Consider the following 27080-nt stretch of genomic DNA (forward strand, 5'->3'; position numbering starts at 1 on the left):
TTATGGCCTTATAAAGACACCAGAATAAGAATATCAATTAAGGGTATCAATCTATTATATAAAAAAAATTATGTAAATATTGCATTTTATATTTTCTTTGTGATTAGTAGATAGCAAGTCAACTGATCCATGTCATTTGAGGTGTGTTTTGCTAGCATTGTTTGAAATTTTTAATAAAAATTATTATTATGTCATAGTAAGTATTTATATTGCACTTGATAATAAAATGGGACAAAAAAGGGAAAATAAAGCTTTAATTAACATCAAATTGATAGCAAAAGAATTTTAAACAATATTATTTGTAAATTTTACTTTTAGACATACTTTGGACTTTCTTTGGATACTCTGCAATGTTTTTTTAAATAATAATGGGCCATCCATCAATGAAGAAAAAATGGCAAAAGAAAAACTGAATGAGAAACTGGCTATTTAAAAAGGAAAATTGATTGTAAAGCTGCTAAGTTGGCAACAAAATGTGAAAAATTTATTTAATAATTAGATATTGAAGTTATAAGCAAATAATGTTCCCATTGTAGGGCTTTGAGCTTTGAATCAGAAGTAGGCCAATCGGCAACTGTATGTTCTCATCATTGAAAGATAAGGCTTCTAACATTGAATAAATGGTCAGTGGAGTTTAAAAACTTCTTAAATGGAAGTGACAAACATCACATACAATATTGAACAGAATCGGGATTGGCGAGCAAAAGTGAACAGAGGGCAAAATCCCCAAGTTAAATAATAATTCACAAGTTAATAATAAATTTTCGCACACGCCAAAAAAATTGACTTTTCAGCATAGTTACCTACCTTGACCTAATGTTATTTCTGTAATTGGAATTTGTTTTATTTAAAAAAGATTTAAAATTGTTTTTTTTAATGTATCCATACTTTGTTGAATGATAAAAAAAAATAACTTTTTTTTTGGATGTATAATTTAGTAAAGGATTTAACATATATAGTCAAAAAGTCCATAAAAAATTCTCATTTTTTTTGGAATTTTTAAAATTTAAACTATAAGAATTAAGTTTTTTAAATTAAAACTAAGACTAAATATTATTTCTTTATTTATTAAAATTTCATTTTGTTTACTTTTTATGTATTATTTATTAAGACTGTTAAATGCATTGGGGCTATCCAAAATTGTTTTATATTGGGTCCCGTACCTCCTCAGGCTGGTCCTACGTGAGAGGAAACCCATGAACAATATACAACCCATATACAATGAACACTTCAACATTTGGGCCTGCAATATTCAAGGCTGTCTGCTCAGACGATTGAAAGATTATTATCTTAGTTTGTTGTTGAAACAGAATTTATGACACTTTTAAGCAAAATATTTTTAGAGTTTATCCCAAGAGTCATTCATTGTAATACAGTGTTTTATTTTTTCATTTTTATGTTGACACAGCAAATCCTTCATTACTTGTATATTGATTATGAAATTATATGCTCTTATGCAAAAAATGTATCAGGGTCTGATTGAGCTAGCTGCCTTTAAAGTTTGTCAGAGGATTTTTACTTTCCTTGTAAATGTATCAATTAGTTCTATAATAATTTTTCAGCTCCTAAGAGCTTTCAGTATTTAATTCGGTTATATGTGATATTTTTGATATGTTTTTCTTATCAAGTCAAACAAATCATATCATTCCTCTATGATATGTTTTTAGAATTTATCCTTATCAAGTTAAGGCTTCTCGCATTAAGTATTTAATAATATTCCTCAATATTTAACATTCTTTATTTTATTGTTTTGTCATAGCTTGTTAATTGATGTCATAATCATTTCAACAACAGTTGGCACCTGTGACTTACTTTTCTTGGAAAGAGTAATTTATAAAAGGAGGAATCTGATTATAGATTTTTAACAATAAAATGTTTTTTAGTTAAATTTATTTATAAAATGATACAGTTTTAAAATTTTGCTAGAATTAAAGATATATATTGATAAACTTTGTATAGACTTGTTGTTTGCTTTATTTCTTACCATTAACATTTATAATATCAAAAAAATTAATTTTTTAAAATCTGATTTAAAATTATGTCTTTAAACCAGTTAAAAAGTCAGTTGAATTAAAATTACTTTTAAACTAAGCAGTTAATGACTTAAATGACAAGGAACTAATGTTTTTAAATGGCTGATAAATTAAGCAATTAAATGACTTAACTGCTTTTAAATCACTTAAAACATAAAAGATTTTTTTTTTTCATTTATGAGTTTTAGAAATTAAATAATTAAATTATTTTTATCCATTCCTTTAGCATATATATATATATATATATATATATATATATATATATATATATATATATATATATATATATATATTCAAATTTTCAATATGCTAACAGGATTTTTTTTATTATATTTTGTAGCTTGGACTATAAACAAAATGTTGATATCCAATTTCCAGTTACAAATAAAGTAAGTATTTATTTTATTAAGATAATTAGTATTAATTTTTTATTTTTATTTTAGTGTGCTAAGTAATTTGAATTCTTCAAGTGGCTAATCCTGATTACTTTATTCTGTTTGAGAGCTGCTTACTCATATTTACCCACCCATTTTCTAGACTTTCAGATTAAAATTTCTTATGATTCAAAGTTTGAAAAGTTATCAAAATTTTCAATAGCTCACATCTGAAAATTATTTAAATAAAAGCATTTAGCCACTTAAAGAATTTGAGAATGCTTAGTATCACGAAAATTGCTTAAATTTGAAAACTATTTTTAAGTATTTTAAAAGTGTATAACTCTGTAGAAAGATTCTTAGAAAATGCTTTTTTTTTTTTACAAAGGCAGTTTTCTGTTTCCTTACACATTCAATACGATAATTCAAAAGCATAATTTTAAAAGTTTATTTATCAGATGTATCAAGAAAGAAATTTAAAAAAATACATAATTAAAATAAACTTAAAAAAAAAGATTTTCAATAAAAACAATGCATTATTATAAAACCGAAAAACAACTTAAATACATGCAGGTTTACATATTCATGAATATAAAAATGTGCTTTATTGTTATTATTACTTTGCTTAGTTTTTGCAGCAATTCTTACTACACACCCTGTTTAAAATGCCTTTGATTTTAAGTGTATTTTGAAAAATTAATGCTATGTTTTGTAAATTTTATTTGTAATTTCATGCAATGTTTTTTATTTGAAATTTAAGATTTTAATTGTGTAGTTAATGAACATATGTTTTCTCTATACCTTACTTAGATTGTAATTTTTAAAAAATCTTCAAATAAAATAAAAAAAAATATTCAACTCTGTAACATTCAGTACATACCAGTATTACTTGCATGTCTATCATAAAAACTAACTATTTAAAACTGGAAAATGCTATTGTTCTCTCATTCTCTCTCTCTCTCTCTCTCTCTCTCTCTCTCTCTCTCTCTCTCTATATATATATATATATATATATATATATATATATATATATAATGTTAGTGTATGTGGCAAAGAAATTGCACTTTTTATTGTCAAATGATAACAGTCATCATACATAAACAAAACATCATGAATTTCATATTGCTTCATTCATTGAATATTTTTATAGCTGCTCTGAATTCAATGCTTTGTATAGCTAATTAATAGGGTTACAAAATATTATTGGAAATGTTCTGGAGATGGTTTGCCTTGTCACGAAAAAGTACATTTAGTTAGACACAAAAAGGTATAATAGAAGCAGACTTCAAACACGAATACATTTTTGCAGTGTGCAAAAATAAGCTTAATCATTGCTTGATGAGTAATCAAGGTAAAATTATTGTATAATTTCTAGCTAAGCAAGTCAAAATCATACAAATCATCCAAAAACTTGTAAAAAGTTTACCATCTGATGGATACTACAAATGGTAACAAAAGTCTTGTAGAGTTGCAATAAAAAACTGTCACAATTACTTTTGATGAAAAATCGTCCCAAAATATTTCAATATTGGTGACTGTACATTAATCTTAAGTTTAGCCTTAATGATTATGACTTACTTAAGGAAATTGATATTCATATCTTTTAAAGCATCTTAAAAAAATGTTCTTTGTTTTGTCTTAATATTAAAAAAAAAAAAAAAACCTTTTTTATGACATAAATTTTATTTCTACACAATTATTTTTCCTCTTAATTTTCATGTTTTTAATTTAATTTGATACATTATTTGAAACAAAGCTTTTAAATTCAGGCTCATTTATCAGAACATTCATTTGCATATTTTTACGAATCATCAACTTAGTAATAAGATTTTTGTTTCCACTTTTATTTTGTAATCAGTAACTTTTGAATTTGCAAAAAAATTTATTTAATTGAAATTCATATTTTTTAATTGTATCGAATAAAAAGTTTTTTTTTTTTTTTTTTTTTTTAAAGAAATGCATTTTATATTAATTGTTTAACAGCTTAAAAAATCTGGATATAAAATTGGTTACCAAAGGCAGCTAGTTTTAATTTAACAATTGTAATTAAGAGATGATGGAGCATTACTGTTGAGCTTGGATTTTAATCAATTTTTTTTCTTCTTAAATTTAGTCTTTCAAAATAATTTCTTTAGCTATTTTCATTTTTTAAATATTATTGACTTACAGGGATTTTGTTGTTGTTATTGTTTTATCAGATTAAACAAATTGATATTTTCAAATTCAGAATTTTGTTGAATTTGTATTAGATTTTTGTGATGAACTTTTATTGTACATTGTATTTAAGAATTTTTATAGCATATATATTGCATTATAGCTAATCCTTGTGTTTGATTAAAGAGTATAAGTAGTACCTCATTTATTATTTTTGTGTAAATACATAAAATTAAGGAATGTCACAATTCAAGAACATATTGAAATAATACAAAATGAAATAATATTCATTCATGATTATTAAAGTTATATAAATAAATATGTAACCAATTAAGTCTAAAGAAATTGCTTGATAATTCATGTATTTGAAAAGCTCTCTGAAGAGGAAAAAATTACAAATTTCCAGACATGCACTCAGTTTCATTTTCAACTTAAACAATAAATACCAAATAAACATAAATTAATAAAGTAGTAACTTAAAACTGACCTTTGCTTACAATTTAATTTAATTTGATACATTATTTGAAACAAAGCTTTTAAATTCAGGCTCATTTATCAGAACATTCATTTGCATATTTTTACGAATCATCAACTTAGTAATAAGATTTTTGTTTCCACTTTTATTTTGTAATCAGTAACTTTTGAATTTGCAAAAAAATTTATTTAATTGAAATTCATATTTTTTAATTGTATCGAATAAAAAGTTTTTTTTTTTTTTTTTTTTTAAAGAAATGCATTTTATATTAATTGTTTAACAGCTTAAAAAATCTGGATGGAAAATTGGTTACCAAAGGCAGCTAGTTTTAATTTAACAATTGTAATTAAGAGATGATGGAGCATTACTGTTGAGCTTGGATTTTAATCAATTTTTTTTCTTCTTAAATTTAGTCTTTCAAAATAATTTCTTTAGCTATTTTCATTTTTTAAATATTATTGACTTACAGGGATTTTGTTGTTGTTATTGTTTTATCAGATTAAACAAATTGATATTTTCAAATTCAGAATTTTGTTGAATTTGTATTAGATTTTTGTGATGAACTTTTATTGTACATTGTATTTAAGAATTTTTATAGCATATATATTGCATTATAGCTAATCCTTGTGTTTGATTAAAGAGTATAAGTAGTACCTCATTTATTATTTACAATGCATGTTATTTTGACCTGTATAATTTCAAAGTTATGCAGCTCTATATTTTTTCTTTCTGCTTTGAATATTTGGCATTTTTGACTATAATATGAATGCAGAGTTCAGAAATAAAAAAATTAAAAAACTATTAATATAAATAATTTATCTCCCCCCCATCAAATATGTGCTGCTGACAAAACCAGAAATTAATCAATTAAATGTGAAAGTTTTTGTTGATGATATCAATTAACTAATTATAAAATCACCAAAAAAAGTTGAACTTATATTGATGCATAAATCAACTCTTGCTACTGAAGTCTACAGCTAAGACTTAGATCTAGTAAAAGGTATGACAAAGATAAACTTGATTGAAGGTCTTGAAAATAATTACGGTTTTTGGTAGTAATAGATTTTATTAAAGAATCTGTTCTAGTTACTTGACAAAGAATAAAAATTTAGCTGTCTGTTAGGTAATTTTTAGTGAGTCATAAAAATCCTTGAGTTAGTTGAGTTTGTTAGATATTATCAAAGATATGATTCTCCCATATGCCTGCAGTTTTCTACTTTTCTTGCATCTTCTTTTTTTTGCTTCTTTTTTATCATTTTTTTTTGGTAATGCTCATGAACATTGCAGAAGATATCCTTGGATAATTTGTTTTAGCAATCTGCATAAGCTATTGATCCTGTTTGTAGGAAGATTCTGTTTCTGTGACATTAAAAGACTTCTTGATCTTATGACTAATGTCATTAGTGTTGCAGGAAGAGCTTCTTATGACTTGGCGGTTCACTAGTAGCCTACTGCCTGTAATAAACAACAGTAAAAGGAACTAGTGGATAATTGGTGAATGGAATTGGAAAACTCCAAACAATTTCCACTAATATTGTCAAAAAAGGCAAGTTTCATTCTCACCTTTTCATGAGCAGAGTTGAGACACATTTTAGTATCATGAGCACTGTCATCATTTCTGAAACAAATAGATTAAACATAGAATCGTTGATGTCATTCAGATTGTCTTAAAAGCTATGATAGAGCTATGTCTTAAAACCACAGTTCAATTGTATAAAAAGAATGACTATCTTAAAGATAAAATGGGCAGAAATCTCTGTAAAAACATGATTTCAGCAGCAAAGAATTACAGAGCAGAAGTTCTTAGCAAAGGGAGAGAGATATATATAAACAATAAAATCTAAGGAAAAAGCCAGTGTCAAAGGAAGCTGTAAAGAAAATATCTGGCAAATCTTATCAAATGACAGAAAAAGTGTCAGGTCTGAAGAATTTTCTTCAATGTCTGAATTTTGAAAGAAACTGCTTGTGGTACCAATGTGATTGATGCTTAAAAGCAAATTATGAAACATCAGTTCAGTCATGTAAATAAAAAATGCAAAAAAAAAAAAAAAAAAAAAAAAAAAAGAGATAACAATTTGTTGGAGATATATACTACAAAGATCCACTGAGCATTAAAGGAATGTTTACTAAAATATACTCTGATGTATGTTTACAATAAAGAACTGCCTTTTCCTTCATATTACTTTTTCTATATACATTAAACTTGGACAATATATTTCTTAAAGTGTCTTTGTCTGATCACAAGCTAGAGATTTTTTTACTTTTATAAATCTTTCGAAACTAATATAAATCTTAATTGAGTTGTAGTTTTGCTAATTTTTAATACACATTGACTATAAATGAACACTTTTTGCATGTTTTCCCTTGCACAATTTTCACATCACATTTTTGGATTTCCTCTTTTTTACCTTTTTTGGATTTCCTCTTTTTTACCTTTTTTGATTTCCTCTTTTTTACCTTTTGGTCAATTATGTATTATGAAATTGTTGCTATTGAAATAATTATTCTCTTATCTAGAAAACACATTTATTTTAATATGTATTCTTTTTGCATCTCCAACTCTCAAAGAATTGTTATATTGCTCTTGCCTCTTAATTCGTTACACATTAAATTAATTTAGATGCAGGGTTATACCCTGACTTGCATACTTTTTTATGGTCCCATTTGCCTCATAACTTTATGGCATTATTTTGCTAGATGTTAAATCAATGCCATCAAAAACATAACTTGTAAAAAAACCAAGTCTCGCAACTCAGTTCTTCTATCGTAAAAAGTTGTGAGATCCATGTAATACCAAGTCGGTCCATTTATTCAGTCCCTACTTAAGGCTCCTTCTGTCTTAAGTTATTACGTAATTAGCTAACCTAACAACATCTTATAGTGATCATATCAATATTGAAAATCTTTTATGGTTTAAATAAAGAGATTGACTTGGCCATCGCATGAAAACACAATCTATCTTTACATTAAATTAGATTACATTAACATATTATATTAAATTAGTTTAGTGCGATTGCCAAGTCAATCTATTTATTTAAACCATAAAAGATTTTTAATATTGATATGGTCAGTATAAGATGTTGTTTGGTTAGCTAATTACGTAATAACTTAAGACAGAAGGACCCTTAAGTATGAACTGAATAAATGGACCGACTTGGTATTACATGGATCTCGCAACTTTTTACGATAGAAGAACTGAGTTGCGAGACTTGGTTTTTTTACAAGTTATGTATTTGATGACATCTCATTTCTTTTTGTAGAAAATCGTTTTTCTTATTTTTGTATGTAGTCTACCTCTTTTTCTTTTCCAATACTAATTCTTGAGTTTCAGCTACAGTTTTTCTCAAAGCCCACTCCCTGTCTCTATGAGTTTTTCTCGTAAGCTTTGATGTTACAATTTTTGACAACTCTGGACGGTAAATGCTTCTTAGTCTATTGTATTCACAAATTGAAGATTCCTGCGCTTTAATACTTATAAAGTCAACATTTATTAGATGTAAGCCATCCAGACTTGTAACTCCCGAAAGTGCCACGTAAGCTTGACCGGATGTGAATACTGCAGAACTGATATCCATCAGTGCATTATTTAGACTTAGGCCCTGACTTTTGTGCATAATTATAGCATAGGATATACATATGGGAAACTGTTCGCAATGAACATAAGCTCTATTAATAATTTCAAATTGAGTTTTGACTGGACTAAGCTCGTAAACATGTTCTTTATTAAATGCAATGTATATTTTCTTAATTATTTTTGTATTTTCAGGATCAAACTTTACTCTTTGCACGATACCGATAGAACCATTAAATAAACCAAAACTCACGTCAATATTTCGCCTTAACATGACTTTTGCTCTTATTTTTATCATTATGTTCTCTTCCAGGCCTGCAGTCATAGAAGCATCGTCTTCATATTTTTTTATGCATTCACGAGCTCTTTTTGTTAAGTATCTGGGGCAATCTATTCTATCTACAGCTGTAAGTTTTATTTCGGGATGTGGAAGAGATTTACGCATCGCAGTATTTAATTGTTGACACATGTTTTTTGTAGGTAATAAGCAAACGGTATCATCAGGAAGTTTCGAGAGGTGTTCAATTATTTCAATTAATCTGTTTTCATTTGAATTGGATTTGAGAGTTATTAATCTAGTCGAGAGTAAGTCGCGGTCTTTTTGTGTAGTCACACCTAATCTTATTATATTTAGCATTTCAACAAAGTCAGAATCGTTGAGTTGTCGCATGTTAACTGTAAGTTCATCGTATATGAACAGTTCAATCCACAGATTCGGTATACTGAGGGAACTTAACAACTTTTTAGTTTCAGCAGTTGATAGTTTTTCAAAAGATGACTTTTCTCTTACCAGCGGAAGCTGTAAGAGGTCTCCGAAAACTACAAGAAGTTTTTTTCCAAACCACCCATTCTGATCGTCGCTTGTGTCGAATATTTCAGATAAGCGTAAATGAATATATGTTAAAGTAACATTGGATATCATCGACACTTCGTCTATGATAAACAACACTACTCCTTTCAAATCTGATCTCAGAATTTGAAGCATTTCATCAGAAAGTTTTTCGTACTTCAGTGTTTGCTTGTGTTCTACAGGCAGCAGCATTAGTCTATGTATAGTCAATCCATTCACATTGAATGCAGCTATTCCTGTTAGAGTACTAACTGCCACTTTTTTGTTTAAATACGTCTTAACCCAAACTTTCAGAGTTTTTATTAAAAAGCTCTTTCCAATCCCACCAGTTCCACTCACAAAACAGCGTAAAACGTCAGCGTTATTATCAGTTGTGTCAATTTTATTTGTGATCATATCGAAGACTCTTTTTTAATCGGCATTAAGTTTTGCAATCATACTTTGAAAATCAGTTTGCTCTTCTTCTACCAGACTGATTCTCTGAAAGTCACCCATTGCGTTTGCAGCTTCTACAGCTTCAAATTGAATTATTTCAAATTAAATATTGTTACAAACCTGTAATTTTGCTTCCCAGAAGAAGTAGTGTCATCATAAGAAAGACCGTTTTACAGTAATCTGTATTGGATGCTGTTGGATGCCGAGCCAGTGATCCCAGAGCTTGTTGACAAAATTGGCGACATGGCGGCGAATTTGCCGACAAAATGGATAATGCTCGAAACTTCGAGAAATTTATCGATCCGTCTATTATTTCACGCATATTTTAGTTTTTCCTTGATTTATACACTAAACACTAATTGTATTCTAAATTTGAAGCTTCTATGTCTGCTAGAAGTGCCTTAGAGTTTTGATGATCGGTCAGTCAGTCAGTCAGTCAATCAATCAGTCAGTCAGTGACAAAATTCACAAACTTTGACTAGTTATAATTCTTAAACTTCTGGTTCAAATTTGAAATATACCGTATTTATATAATGCCTGCTTGGTTACTGAAAATTCATGCTTCTAGTTTTATCCACAACGAAGTTATAGGGGGTCGAAAATGGCCTGAACTGCTTCGAGAAAAGGATGGTACGGCCGTGCCGCTTGTTTTTGCTCGACTTGGCGGGGGCACTGCCGTGCCGCCAGATAAGTTTTCAATGTGGAAATATAATTAAACTAAAATAATCTATTTAGGTTCCTACAGATGGCCTGGTATTGAGAGGTTGGTATAGTGCTGTCACCTTGGCAGTTTATGGAGTTATTACCAAAGTAAGCAATAAGGAACGGTCATCCCCCCCTCCACCACCACCTCCTCAAGCAAATGCAAGACCACAAGGCCAAGGTTAGTATTTATGAACATTCTATCAATGCAATTTTTCAAGGATTGAAATATCTGATAAATTTATACATAAAATTTTTTTTTATAAAAAATATCCTGTATAAATTTAAAAAAAAATGTTCTACTTATTGCATAATTACTTTATTTAATGTAGTTTTATATGATCTTATTTTTCTTTGTTAGCCAGCTTGTTCTACAGCAATTTTAGTGTAATTAATTTCAATTAATCTCTTATACTTGTTCTTTACAGTTCTAATAGCTAAGTAATTATGAACTTCAAATTTTAGTAGAGGCTTAACTTGTTCTATTTTAAAAATCTCAGGCCTGTATTGTTTATTGTGTCCATATATTTAACTATGTGTCCATGCATTTTATCCATCTAGTGAATTATATATCACTAGATGAAGTGCCCATCTAGACAGGCTGTTATCCTCTTATATTATTATTATTATCCTTATATGATTGTTACAGATTAATTAATAGAAGTACAAAATCTCATGCTTATTGGTAGAGTATTTTAAGAGGGAATATATTTTGTAGTGCACTTTTGATGTAAATGTATAGTAACATTAAAACTATTGTTTCCTTATAATGGGATCTTCTCTATTCATAAAGTTCATAATCACAAATTATAAAATCAGATTGAAGTAAATAATGATTCATTAACAAAAAAAAAAGGTAATGATAAATACAAAGTAAAAATAATGCTGCATATTGGCAATAAATTTCAATTAATCAGTTTAAATATAAAAGTATAAAAATTGCAGGCATTTACATTTACTACAATCCATCATAAAAATAAAAATAAAATGCGCACTTCATATTCCCTTCATATATTTTTTTTATGCTTAGGTATATTCATACAATACACAATGCAAAACAATGTAGGGAAAAAAAAAAGTGCTACAGGTAGGAAACCTGTTTGATGTTGTCTAATCAGATTTACTCATCCTATAAGGATGTTGACCAAAGGATGTATTTTTAAATCCTTCCAGCATTATAAATTTTGATGTCTTCTTCTATTATGTATTGATTGCATTTTAAATTGGTTCTTTAATGTGAAAATGGAAATTATGAAACTTCATTTATAACATTGGATAAGCTGTGTGAGGCAAAGTTATAACCATATTCAACAATTTGTAAGAAAAAGTAAAATCATTCAATTTTTTTCTATGTTATTATTGAGTATGTTTCATAATTTACTTACATTGTTAAAAAGAAGTTTGTTTACATGTTTGATAAAAAGAAATTATGAACTAGAATGAGAAGGCAGAATTTCAAGCTAATGATTATGTAAATTTATCAGTTTGTAATACAAATAAAAGCAGCAGTGCTCAGAAGTAAGAAATTCTACAAATTTTTCATCATTTCAATTTTAGCATGATTTAGAATGAAATAACCTCAATAATCAAAAATTAATAAGCATCTCTGTCTTATCTGTTAACAATGAAATAATTGAATATTTGTAGAAAGATTGAAAAGCAATGAAGAATATTCAAATCATATGTAACATGGTATCATAAGATCAAATTAATCACAATATCAAGCACAGCATGGTGTAGCTGGGATAAGCTAATAACAATGTTATCATTAAATGAATGAATCATAGGAGAGAGGGTGTTGTAATTCTTCTTGAAAATGATTGTGCGCTTGTGTTCAATGTGTTAAAATTAATTTTAGAAATTTGTTAAAATTAGGAGAAAATATTGAACAATAATTGAATTGTAATTATTGAGAATATATGTACATATTTTTTAATTTTAAGGTAATCTAAAATTTATTTTCTTTCAATAATATTTTCAGAAGTTTCTGTTGGAAAATGTCTTAATTTTTATTTATCATATATAAGTGTATATTTTTTTCCTTTCAAAATGTTTGTTCAAAAATTAGTGGCTAAATCTACTAGCCTGCCCTGTTAAGTACTACAAGACCTACATGCATTTTTTTACTAGTAAATATATTTGAATCATAGAGATAATTTTGTATTTTCAGAAAATGAATGTATTTATTGTACATTAGAATTTTTTAAAATAAAACTCAATTTGTCATATGAACAGTGTGTTTTGGTCTGCAGTTGTATTCAACCATACTCTGCCATACGAGCAGAGTATGATTACATTAGGTTCTTATCTTCATTTTATTTGTAGTTAGCTTTTTATAACTCAGCAATTTGGTTGAAATGAATCAAAGGCATTTAATACTGAATATGTATTTTGTCATTAAAGACTAATGTATTAAAAGATTATTTTTTAAATGCATTTCAACAAATTTATTAATGTTTGCTAATTTATATAGACTACTGAATAATAGATATGTATTATGAATATAAACTGTTATTCAAAATTCTCTGTGCTGAGTGATGAAATAAAGCTATTTTTCCTTTTTTTATGTTAATGCATTATTTAGGAAATTGTAGAAACATATTTTAAACAATGAACACTAAGTAAATTTTTAGTAATTGAATTAATTTTTTTTATTTAATTTGAAATTTATCTTCATTTACATTCAATAATATTTCCTATCAATTGATTTTTTTTTGCAGTTGAATTAATAATGGGGTTTAAGAATTTAATCCTCTAAGAATCTAATTATTTAAATATTATAGCTTTAAGACCTTAAAAATAAGTTTTTATAATGAATAAGTGCATGAAAAAAAAAGGTAAATCATAAGAATATTTTATCTTGATCTTTTCACAATTTTATGATCTGGAGATTTTAAATTGTGCAACATAAGCCAACGTGGTCACTTGGAGATTTATTGTTGCCACTTTTAATAACCGCCTCATTTATTGGTTGTTGTTTTTTTCACTTTAGAGCATTCTTCTACTGCTAAGGAATTTGAATCTCCTGTTGGAGATCCAGCCATATCTGAGTGGGATAGAAATTCTAGAATTGCAGATGTTCCTCCTGAACCTCCTCCTCCTCCTGTTAGGGCATCAGTGGTGGAAGCTTCACGGTTTGTTGAAGTTCCACCTTTGATTCATCCACAGCCAGAGCAGCATGTCCAGTACACATCTGAAATTCCTAATGTTATTAGTGGATTCTCTGAACCTCCACCATCAATGGTATATCAAGAATGCGTTCCTGTCCCAGTTCCTCAGGTAACCCCTACTTCAGCACCTTATACACAATATGATACACATTATGCTAAACCATGGGTCCCATCTGAAGAACAATATCAAGGACCAAATGAGTCATACGATCACCAATTATATAACAGGCAACCTGATGGAAACATTTACCAAGCTCCTCCTGACACCACTCGATCTCTATGGGATCCCAAAGATCATCTTGGAACATCTGAAGTTCAAACACATGAAAGAGAAAACTATGTTAGAGCTCCTTTGCTGGAAATTCCTACAATTCATAGAGATAAAGACATTGTCTCTAAAGACAGGAATCGAGATAGGCCTTGGGATAGAGACCTACATGATTATAAAGACGATGATGTGCGAAGTAGAGACAGTGATTCAAAACGCAAAGATCGTGGCCGAAGGTCTCGGGAGACCAGCTGGGAAAGAAGTTCAGTTGATTCAGACAGATATAGGGACAGAGAGAGGGATCGTATGAGAGATTCTGGTACTAGGGATCGTGATCGAGATAGAAATCGTGATCGGGGCTCATTTATTGACAGAACTACTCGTAAAGATTCGAGAGAATCTAAGAGACCTACAACCCCCCCATCTCCACGGAAAGTTAGACCCCGTACTCCTCAAACACCTCCTGATGAGAGAATTGGTTCTGGCCCTCGTACTCCTAAAGATGAACCATTAGAGATATTTGATGACAGAGGTGGTGATGACAATTTACACCACACTAACTTTTTTGAGCCTGTGCATAGAGAACGAAGTATTAGCGAACATTTTCATAATTTATCTGAGGGAGAAATACAGGATGGCGAGAATACAGAAGATGATGGATATGAAGAAATTGTGAGTGAAGAAGAAGACATGTCAGATGTTGAAGATAGAACTATAGATATTGTAAGAAACTTATTTTGCTTCTTATTCTTATTTTATTAAAATTATGTATTGATTCTTTGTTAATGATTGTTATCCCAATATTATTCTTTCAGATGGCTGTTTTAATAATTTGGTTTAAAAACACTTTGTGTTAATATAAATTTTGGTGATTTATAATATTTGAATGCATCAATTTGAATTGATATTTTGAGGTGCCTATTTCATCTTAATATTTTTAATTTAGGTTTCATTAATTGTGAATTTAAATATTTCATTTATGCTGTCTTGTTAATGTGTATGATTTTTTTAACTGCCATTTTAATTTGGCAAAAATTGAAATAGATCTGTTAGCCCCCCCCCCTTTTTTTGTTTAATGTGGGTTAAAATGATTTTTTTTATAATTTTCCATACTTAATACTTCGATTACAATTAATTAATCTATTAATCTCATCATTTAAAATAGCACTTTTAATGTTTGAATTTTGCATCAAAAGTAGCTCATTATATGTTTAATATAGGTTTGTTTCTTTGAACTCAATCCAAAAGTATTTATAACTGAACAACAGAAATAGTTAAAATTATTTAATTAAAAAAATTGCATAATAATATTGAATATTTGAAAATTTTTTCTTAGGAATAAAAAAGAAACTAACTTTTGTAATTATTGTGAAAAAATCGTCTAAACTAGGAATAAAAAAGAAACTTATTTTTGTAATTATTGCAAAAAAATTGTCTAAACTAGATGTTTGAGAAGGGGTAGTTGATTATCTCTCAAAATTTTCTGATATTTTAAAGCAACAGCTTATGTTCGCAGGCCAATTTTCGGAAATATTTTTTAAAGCTTGTTTTGATGTTTTCTAATTAAATAATATATATATATTTTAAATCTATATGTATAACTTCTTTAAATTGACAAATTTGAAGTAAAGTTCTATAAAATTTGATCAAATTGGCTAACACACTACATAAAATTCTAATGGTATAATTATAATTTTCTTTGTACACTAGGCACATAACACAGCTATCTTCAAAATGAATTAAAATCTTAAGAGATAGATTAAAATGGAAAAATATTATAAAGATTTGTATGTTACAATATAATTATTTAAAATTTTCTATTTATTTTCTAATACAAAAAGGCTATAAATAAAAAAGTTTGCAGTACACATCAAAACTTTTAATTTATTAAAAATAGCATACAAAACATTCCTTAAAAATTTCATTAAAAACTTTTTTAATTAGTTTGGAGTTATTGCATTAATAATTGATAATTTATTTCAAAAAGTTATTTAGGAAAAATAATTTTTCTCAATAATTAGTAATGCAACAATTTTTTATTATACAGTGTTTAAAGTTTGTATTACTATAAAAAAAGTATGTTCTTTTTAGGAAACAATCTAAAATTCTTTCCACATAAATTAAACATTCTTTTTCTGTATGCATTGAACTTTTCGTCTTTAGCTGATTTCACATTTTATTTCTGTGAAATTTTCTAGTTGGTAGTGAATGTCTTTTTGAATTTCAAATATATTCATAATCAAATTCTTTAGGCTTTCTTGCAAATAACTGTAATATTCACTAGCAACTTATTTAGTACACTTAGTATACCAGCTCAACCTTCATTAAACTGAAAAAATAGCTTAATGAAATGTTGTTTTAGAACTACATTTAAAGCAAAAGACATCAAAGTTTTCAGTGACATCTAACACACTGTGGTGAGGTTGTGATAAGATTTTCAGCTTCAGAACCAGAAAGTTTCAATTTCCAAACATGCCTTGTAGGAGGTCTGAGGCACACTAAATTCATCAGAGCTGAAACCTCTCCCATTGGTATAGTGCGGCAGCTTGAAAAATTTGGCATTAGTTCAGGTGTCATCCATGTCATCTGACCGAAATTCAAAATTGCGCAGTCCATCCCAAAGGCTTTACTGTTGTTCTGAAACCAAATGTTAATTGGATTAAGCATTTGGCATCTTGCGTCATTCTATGTAGGGGATTTTATAGCAACATTTGATCATATATCATATATATTGGCTTTATGATATTTTGAATAAAGCTAATGACTTTTCCAATAAATGTTTTTCCCTGTGTCTTTGTCAGTTGATATTTGTACTAGTTGTTGACTATTGCTGGACGCCTGCCATGCATAAAATGTTTAATGCTTGAACAGCAGCAACTAAATCTTCAATGGCTCCAGATTGCATGCTTATAAGTTTATCAGGATTGTTATGAATTGCAATCACATTATAATTCTGAAATTTTTCAATGAAATTATCTTTAATTTCTTTTTTCCTCCCAGTCTCTTTGTTAATTTTTAAAAAAATTTCAAAAGGAAAGTCACATGAAACTGGAGTGAAGATATTGCTAACTAATATCCCGAAATTAATTAAAAAATGGGTTCAAAAAATTATGCCATGCACTATAGCAACATTATAATTATTTTTATTATATGTGAATTAAAATTAAGAAAACTGGTTACAAATTAAAAACTACATTTTACTGTGACTTCTGTTTGTAGACTGAGACACCCTGTGAACTTACCAGTAAGCAACATTTTTTTTTTTTTTAATTAGCTATAATTCAGCTTCTAGATGATATAAAATGAAAAGCAAAACAGTTTTTTTAAAAAAATAAATTAAAAATTTAAGAATTTAAAGATTTTTGCAAAATCTTTTACAAAAATAGTCAAAAAAATATTATTATAGTCAAAAAATATAATTTTCAACATAAGCGTTCGCCTTAAAGAACATGCCTTATTCTTTTAAAAATAATTTATTTCTTTTTCTTTAGTGACAGATTTCTTTACTTCATTCTATAAAAGTTCTAATCTACTTTTTAAACTTCCAAAGAATTTTTTAGCTTTTAACATGTTTTCCAGTTTTGTTCTTTAACATGTTTTGAATGTCTGGTTAAAGTTTCATTCAAAGGGTCAGCATCTACAAGCTCAGTCCTCCCACCCCCCAAATTACTTACCAAATTACCAAGTTTTTTTTCACTTTTTTAAAATAAAATTTATATTTCTTAGGCAGGTTTTTTTTGTTGTTGTTGTTGCTTTCATTTGAGATTATTTGAAGTTATGAAAAGCTCACTATTTGCAAATTTCTGGCTCCTTCAGAATTAAAAGGTATGTGGCTTGTAGAATGCTGGCTACACATTCAATCTCAAATGGCCAAGAGTGGAAATTTTTTAGAGAAAGGATGGAGATTTTTGTCAGTGGGCTGTGTTTTTTTTTATGTAATGCATAAATATTCTGCAGTAATTGATCCAGGAATTGTTGAATTTTTTAAAAATGATACCTTTTTGTTACAGCCGGAAAGCAGTTTATAACATTAGCAGCAAGTTAATTTTCATTTCTTTGTCAACATTATCACTCTCACTTTCATATCCAAAATATTGGAACTATCTGGAAAATAGGTCTGTATCTCGTGAAACGTTTCATTTAAACTATATTGGGATACAAAAGAAAATAGTAATAAACCTTGCAAAGTCTTATAGTAAATTTTACACAAATTTAAAACTATAGCAAGTTACTGATGTAATTTGATGACCAAACATTGATTAAAAAACTAAACATTATAGAAAATATATGATCAAAATTTAAATCCTGAAAATATGAAATGAATTTTGAAGTAGAGAGAAAAATTATTAGCACATGAAAATTGCAGGATAAGCACTGCAAGGATTAAAATCTCTTATCAGAATTAAAAAATGTTTTCTTACAAAAATTTCTATTAATAGCTTCAATTATTATTTCACTGCATTTAAATAGTGATTGATTTCTAAAGCAAACAAATTAAAAATTTTCATTTCATTATTGGTTGACTATAAAATATTTTGACAATGCTATATAAGTTCAGAAATGTTATTTATATTAGATAGTATTATATATATGTTTTTACATGATTGATTTCTTCTAATTTTTATATTTTTATCTTTTAGGGTGAAATAGATTATGATTTAGGTGATGAAACTTGGAATTTTATGTCAAGTTTTTCACCATATAATTGTGAATTTGTTACACTTCAGGTTTGTGTGTTTTATTTTTTTTATGAAGAGTAAAAATATTTTTTTTTAAATGAGGAATTAATTTAAATTTGAATATGATAAACGTTATTAAATATTTTAAGGCTTGTATTGCAACTTATTCTATTAAATTTAGTAATGATCAAGCGACCCCCCCCTTTAAATTTTATCTGAGGAAATGTTACATGATATATAAAAGGTATATCTCTGCTTTTTTTCTGTCAAAAATATTTTAACATTATTTATTCTTCTTATTCAAATCTTTCTGTTCACTAAGGATTCATAAGGAGTGATAAGGTTCATTGTTTGATTAACAGCTTTCTGAATACTAGTAAACCGAGATTTAAAAATTAGTTCTCTGACAAAACTTTCTAAATTGGTTATTGTCTTATGGTTAAAAATTTTAAAATGCGTTACATAAGTTATTGGTCAGATTCATTTTTCTGTTTATATGTAATTTAATATTATAGTGATGGAACTGTTAATACTGATATTTGTATTGTCATATGAAAGTCATTTAATCTTATGTTGCAGAATTGGTATTGTTTTCAAATAATCTTTTTTTTTTTTTTTTTTTTTTCCCCTGGTTTACAGAATTTTACAGATCCTACTTTGTTTCCATTTGAAATAACAAAATGTAAAAATAAAAAAGAAGAAAAAATATATGAAGAGATGCAAATAGAATCTGACAAACTTCTTGAAATATTACAATATCCAGAGAATCAAGAGCACGATGAAAGGTTTGAAACTATCCATCTACCAATAATTTTTGTAATTTGCATAAATCGTTTGCAAATTTCCCCTTTTTATATATAATATAAAGTTATAATTCTTTAATTATAAATGGTATGTTGGGTGATTGTTATTCTAGGTATTGTTCATGTAATCATCTAAATTTCTGACTGCTTTTTTATGTTTTTATATTTAATAATACACCTACAGTTACAAATTCAGATAATGTGTAAATCAGTAGTTTCTGTGGAGTAATATGCAATGTGTCTATTGGAACATGTAAATATATATTTTGAAAATATTTTTGTCATATTCATTTTTTAAAAAATATTTTTGATTTGGTGCATATTTTATGGTAAATTACATACTGGTAAATTACATATGGTAAATTACAAATATTCAGAATCTAGTTTTGGATTTCAAACTCGGGTAATATGGCAATAATGATTAATAAAAAAAAAAATAATATTTGAATTCTGGATATTATTAGGTTAAAAATAGGCCAGAAATGTGTAGTTAGAAAATGCAAGGCTATGAATTGCCATTCATAGATTTTAAAAAGTTGGTTTTAAAGGGATGAAATATATGATAATGCAATAAAAACTGAAACTTATTTTAGTGAAATAAAATTCTATTCAATGATTATTTTTAGAAGGTAGTGAAAAAAACAAACCTAAAATTCTGCAACTAAGCACATTAAAATTTAAAAGTGCTGAAATAATGTAAGACAAAATTGAATAAAATAATTAAAGAAATTGCAACAATTTAAAAAGATACTGTTTAAAATGAATTATTGTATGTGCATATTAAAAGATATTCTACATAATAAAAACAAATATGAAAATATCTAAAGAAAGCAGCTGAACTCCAATATTGAAAAAAACACACAATAGTAATTTGTCTGATTAAACAGTAAAATATAATAAAAAAACTGTTTAGATAAATTTTGAAAATTTGATTAAAAATCAAAGAAAAATTGTACAGAAATTGAGTTGATGTCACTAAGACACCAATAATTTAAATGATAATTTTTAAAATTCTAAATTGGTATAAAAAGTTTTTTTTTTTTTTTTTTTTTTTTTTTTGTGGTGATATGTTTTGAAGTTATAGTTAAGTTTGAAAAATGTTTTAACTTTTTACTTTCATCACTATCTTGTTTAGTGAGATATTACAATTTTTAATACCATTGTTAAACCTTCCAGATGCTAAAGAACATACACATCAAATTCTGCATGAGTGCCCGAATAGGTGCAGAATTGTATGATTCAAAAGAAGAATCAATAATCAGTTTTAAATAGAGTGTGAAATGATTGCAACTAATAATAATCATTATAAGTTTCATATTTATGTTATACATTTTTAATGTGCATAAAGAATCAGAGTAACATATGTTTTCAGTTTTCTTTTATATATAAATCCACAAAAGTTTGTTGATGTTTTTTTGTCATTTTTTCATTATTTGTCATTATTTTATGCAGTTTTTTTTTTAATCTCATTTACTTCCAACCTGTCCTTAACTACTAGGTTTCAATTACCTTCATAAATCTGAAGATTAAATATTCTTAAAAAAATTTATTTACAGTTAGAAATAGTTATTTCATATCATATGATTTTTTTTAATATTTCAGATGGGTTGAAGTTCTTGAAAGCATAAATGAGAATACTTTGATGTCTCTTTTAACTCTGGAAGACCCTGAAAAATTTAAAGGTTGGTATGAATTGATGGTTTTCAATATATGATAAGATATACTATGTTATGAATTGATAAAAATATTTAGATTTTAAATCTGCAATCTATATATTTTTTAAATTCCCAATGGAGACTATACATTGTTTTTTTATTAATTTTAGAATTGAATATTATTCTGTTAGTGGGGATGTAATTGTTGACAATTTTGAATGTTAGCATTATTCATTTAACATTTCTAAAATTTTCTAAAGTGTTTTCTGGAGGTCTTGCAATGAAATCGTACTTTAAATTGCCTGTTTATGTAAAAATGTGAAATTTTATTCAATAAATAATATTTAGGATTTGTTATTCTGACTTCAGAATGCTTTTATAAAACATTTTTTGTGTTTTAACAAATTTTTATTACTCTTTTCTTTATGTTATGCACATTATTATTTCACGTTAATATTTTATCGAAATGAACTATTTAAAATTCTTGCACATTTTTTTCAATAACATAAATTACCTTTTTTTAGAGTTATTTTCCTTTTTCATGTGATAGAAACAAATTATGAAACTCATGATAGAACTAAAAAATTTCTTTATTTTTTTTATTACAGAAATTGTCTTATTAATCTTTGAAATTTAATGCCATTTAGCACATTAATCCTCCAAAAGGACATTTTTTTTTTCTAACAAAGGTATTAAAAACAAAATTTCGGATAAAATTAATTTCATTTTTAGCTTCTTTTTTAAATGAAGCAATTTGTTTAATATTTTTTATTAAAAAAAAAAGATTTTTTAAAATTAAGTCCAGTAGTTTTCTCTACTGAATATTTCTTTTGTTTTTAATTTCATTTCCACTGTAAAAATACAGATAATATGGATTTTTGCTATGGAAATGTAAAGGTAAATATCAAAAAGAGATTGTGAAATATTACTTGTCATAACATATTCTTGAGCTTAAGTTGTGTTATAAATTCATAAATACCTTTGTAAGTAAAAAAATAAAATAACAATGAATTTGAATTTTGCCACTTATTTCAAAGTCAAATTTTATACATAATTTTTTTTGCTAAACTTACTTACGCATTTTTAATAAATTATTTTCCTTCTACAGTATGTGTAAAATGAAATTTTTAAAGAATTATGGAGTTAATTTCTTAATGATATTTACTTCTCTGTATAAAACTCGTGCATTTTTTAAAAATCATCGTCATAAATTTCTACGGTTAAAGAAGAAATTCAAGATGAAGAAATTGATTACTAATAGCTATTTGAATATTCTTTATTTGTATACAATATTATTACAATTTAAAATCAATGCAGGGAGGGTGCTGCCAACATTAATAATCACTTAGCTGATAGATAAAAATTTACTACTATTGATAGAATTTACAAGCATTTGTACTTGTGTACTCAATCATTTTCTTAAATCTTACTAGAGGCAATGGCATCTGTTTCTCTTTAACCTTGTTCTTTCTCCTTTCTTAAGAAAAACTGTTAAATGCTTAATTTATTGAGAAAGGTTATAGTGCCACTGGTGGCAGAATAAGGAAGTTAGAAAAAATAACTCATGAAATAAAGGGGATCATCCAAAAAGTCCCACTAGAGAAATATAGTCTATATCATAATAAAAACTCAGGAAAAAAAATTTATTTAGTTATCAGTAAAATTGACAGATATTTGCAACTAAAATAATGTGCCCTGAAAAATGGGCTCTTATTGAGAGTGAAAAATGTATCTTCAGATCCCCCTCCCCCATTTATGTTTTTTATATATACATTTATCAAATCATATGCACAAATAATTTTTTAAAATTCGATAAGTTGACAATTTTCTGGATATTCAATAGATAGTTAAAAAATGCAAGTGACTGTACTCATTTGATATTTTTTCCACACATAAGGTTAACGAATGCCTTGTCTTTTCATCTTCTTGGTAGTCCACACAGAAATACTTGATCCACTTAAAAAGAGTTGTTTTCTCTAATGTGTTTTCATCATTAGCTGCCTTTAAAATTTTTCTGAAAGTTTTCTGAATTACTAAATATTGAATGTCAAATCTTTTATGCCATTTGTTCATCAATCTCCATCTTCACTAAAAGCAAAAAATAGGATCATTAGAAATGATTTTGATTTTAAATATATATATATATATATATATGTGTGTGTGTGTGTTTGCTCCATTGTTCTAATGATAATTCAATGGATCCTTTGCCAACAGAGAACAAACAGTGTTTTTCAGAGATATTGCATTAATTCACCAGATAGTTGTTGACATAAAAAGAAGTGGTCTGTTGCATATAAAAAATGTTATTTATTTTGTTATAATCACAATATTTTAAGTTGTGTTCCTTTAACTTTTTTTACTAAAATCTGATTTTAGCAAAGATAAATTGCCTCATTGACTGGGTTATTGAAGGCCTGGATTTTGATCTTGCTCTGAAGCAACCTCAAACTGTGTATAAAGTTCGTCATATGAAAGCTGGCATTCGTCTTGCAACTTTGTTATTCGAGACAAATGAAGAAATAATTGGAAAATTGCTAGTGAGTTATTTAGTTTAGCCTAAGCTCATGCAATAGCTCTTTACAAAGTGTAGTTTTGAATCTCCCCCGTTTTTTGCTATATGATAGAGTTTATCAATGTATTACAAAATTTAATGATGTAAAAAATTTAACAGTGAGGGAAATAAAATTAATATCAAAAAAATATTTTTGTTATATTAGAATATTGTTATACGGTCATTTCATTGTAACTAATGTATCATTGGAAAGATTTTAACAAATTATAATATGACAAAATATTCTTCAATAATCTTTGAGAAAACCTTTTATCCTCATATTTTATGTAACATTAATTAATATAACATATCTGTACAGAGATTATTTTAAAAGAAAATGTTTTAAACAAATTAAACTAAAGTTTTAGCTTTGTGACTAAATCAACAATTAGTTACCATATAAAAAAGTTAACACAAGATTTTTCCTGAATTTTTATAATTAAAAAAATTTGTAATTACAGTAATATATGTGAATGTTCATAATGAACAATAATTATTTATTGATATTTTTATTATTTCAAAGGTGGGACTAACTTGACATCTGGACCATCAGTAATAAAAATGTTTAAAAATGAACAATTGATATAATGTAAATATTTTTAATACAAATGGAGCCCTTTCTTAAATTTTTTTTATAGAGGACAATAATGCTTATTCTAATTTCATATTTGATGCATAATGGCAAATTTTTACTTGCTTCAATAGGTCCGGAAAAAATGAATTTTTATGAACTATTTTAACATTGTCAACACATTTGTCACCATCATTAATAAATTGAACAATTTTAAATGATTAATATAAGTTTGCTAACAAGTTAAGAAATTTTTCAAAATGAAAGTTCTAGAAGTAGTATCTATAATTTAAAAAAGAAAACTAATAATTTTTGTGATTAATGTAACAAGGAATAATTAAAAAAATGTTGAAAAAAAAGCAGAATAATCTATTAGGTTCTTTTTTGTACATGTAGATAGCTATACAGTCTTCAAAGAAATGTATTCATTGAACCAAAATAAATAAGTAAATAAAAAATAATAATAATAACTTCACAGGAAAAGTTGTGAGCTAAGTATAAAAAAGAACATTAAAATAAAATTCAAATCAGCCACTATTAGAAAATTCCCTTGGCTGATCTAGGAACAAGAAATCCCACTGAAATAAATGATTTATCATAATTAGGATTACAATGAAATTTTATTTATTCATAAAAGATAACTATCTTCATAGAATGACTAGAATATTAGAATCTGTTATTTTAGAATTTAAAAAAAAAAGCAATGACGGGAAAGAAATCTGTTACCTATTATATAATATTAAGTGTAATTTGCATTTTTTTTTATATAATGCATTGAAAAAATGAATTTTACATAAGTTTTTTTTTAAAATTTTGTTAAGTGCTTATTTCAAACTTTTTTCTTAAAATTTTCGTTCTTATATATTGATTCTTAGTTTTTATGCCCAATGTTGCTTTGAACCAAAATAATTTTTTACATTTTATTAATAAAAAATTAACTGTTCAATTAATTATTGTGAAATTTCATTAAAATTTATTTTTGCTTTCATATTTATGAATAAAATTTGCAGCACAAACGTCACATATATGAAAGAAAAAAATATTTAATATTATTATTTAATGAAACACAAATGCATGTAACTAATGCATTAAAATTTTGTGCAAATATTATAGTGTCTAAAATTTTATAGTCTGAGCATAATTTCTAAAATTAGAATAAAAATATCCATTCCAGAATAAGAATATTGTCAAACAATTTTTAAATCTCATGACTTCTTGAAGAATTACAGATTGTATCAAATTATTTTTAGAAAGCCCTAATAACTAATTCTTTATGTGTTAATAATGAAAATTTTAATAAACATTCATCGCAATTCAGAGGAAAATAAATAAATTAGTTTAAAATATCAGTAATGTTTTTATTCAATAGAAATATAACACTAAATATAAAATAATCCTTTCTGCTGGTTGAAACAAGTTTTTAATTTTTCAAAAATTAACTGTATAATTAAATGTTTTCAAAAATTATAATGAAATGTTTTTAAAAATCTTCTCTAGAACCATATTTAAAATTTATTGTCTTTATGAGCAAAATTTGACAATTTCTTTATAATTTTTACTTTAATTTAGTAATTAATACTTTTTTTTAGTATTAGTTAGATTTTTGTATTTTAAAAATAATCTTAATCGAACTGTTCTATAGTTTTATTAAATTTCTAGAATATCCCTTGTTTTTGTCTCAAAGTTTTCCCCCCACAGGAGAAAGATGTACCCAAGTTGCTGATTCAGTTGTTTGAACAACCTCATATGGTACTGCCTGTGAAGCTGCTCATTATTCATGGCATTGATTCAATTATTGCTACTCAAGCTGGTATAAATTATATAGTTCAAAAGACTTTGCAGTTCAGCCCAAAATGTTTTGATGATAAAGGTGTAGATGTAGAGGAGCATAGTAAGACTTTTATCTTTCTTATTAAATTTTATGCAGAATAATCATAATAAATTGACTAATAGATTTAAATTAACTCTTTAAAAAGTTTTTCCACATAAAATCTGTTTTTAATTTCTCTATGGGATTTATAGCTCTAACTAAGCATAAAAATTCCTTATTTTGCATTTAAACAATAATTTATGTTCTTCATGTTGTATTTGGGGGAGGAGAAAACCAAGCTCTTTTGGATTAAGTAAAACAAATTGTTAATGATTTAAAAGTTTCATTTGTAGTATTGCATTGTTCTCTTTTCACAATTTACATTGAAAATTATTTTAGCTTTATGAATGCACAGGTTTTATCTTTTTGTGTTTGTGTAATTTTTCCACTATAGTTGTCCTAATCCAAAGTTGTCATTTAGTGCCAGCCTTTATACTTGTCAATTGTTTCCACTGACCAAATGAATCCATGGAGAAATTCTCCCCATGACATGTATGTGCACTAAATGGAACTTTTTTTAAAGCATTGTTATAATAATTGAAGTGAACCAAATATGCATTTAAATCTATTCCTTTTAGTTTATAGGATCTGAAATTTTTTGCATATATGTAACTATGACCTCAGTATCTCATACAAAATTTGGCTTGTTGCATTTTTTATCTATTTTGTATTCATTTATATACCATTATAGACTGTCTTATTGTTCTCTATGATAAATTAAATCTATTATATATCATCACAGACTGTCATGCAATCAATTTTTTGATAGAATAAGCCTAAAAACAATGCACATTTACAATTTTCTTCATAAAACTTAATGACAGATAATTTTCTTAAAATTGGTGAAAATCTGTAATTTTGGCATTAAGGCCATACATCAAATTTCGTTCTTATATTTTCAAAACATGAAGTGCACGCA

General features: G+C 26.7%; 1 protein-coding gene across 1 annotated transcript in view; it reads left to right on the top strand.

Moving 5' to 3' along the window:
- Positions 1 to 27080, top strand: part of LOC129963783 (protein virilizer homolog) — a 111062-nt gene that overhangs the window by 11591 nt on the left and 72391 nt on the right. The window contains exons 4-11 of the mRNA XM_056078337.1: positions 2374 to 2422; positions 10628 to 10775; positions 13587 to 14755; positions 18673 to 18759; positions 19351 to 19496; positions 21117 to 21196; positions 23546 to 23706; positions 25990 to 26182. Coding sequence (XP_055934312.1) covers positions 2374 to 2422; positions 10628 to 10775; positions 13587 to 14755; positions 18673 to 18759; positions 19351 to 19496; positions 21117 to 21196; positions 23546 to 23706; positions 25990 to 26182 — 2033 coding nt within the window. The remainder of the gene's footprint in view (positions 1 to 2373; positions 2423 to 10627; positions 10776 to 13586; positions 14756 to 18672; positions 18760 to 19350; positions 19497 to 21116; positions 21197 to 23545; positions 23707 to 25989; positions 26183 to 27080) is intronic.

Source organism: Argiope bruennichi, chromosome 3 (genome assembly GCF_947563725.1).
Source record: "Argiope bruennichi chromosome 3, qqArgBrue1.1, whole genome shotgun sequence".
NCBI classification, from domain to species: domain Eukaryota; kingdom Metazoa; phylum Arthropoda; class Arachnida; order Araneae; family Araneidae; genus Argiope; species Argiope bruennichi.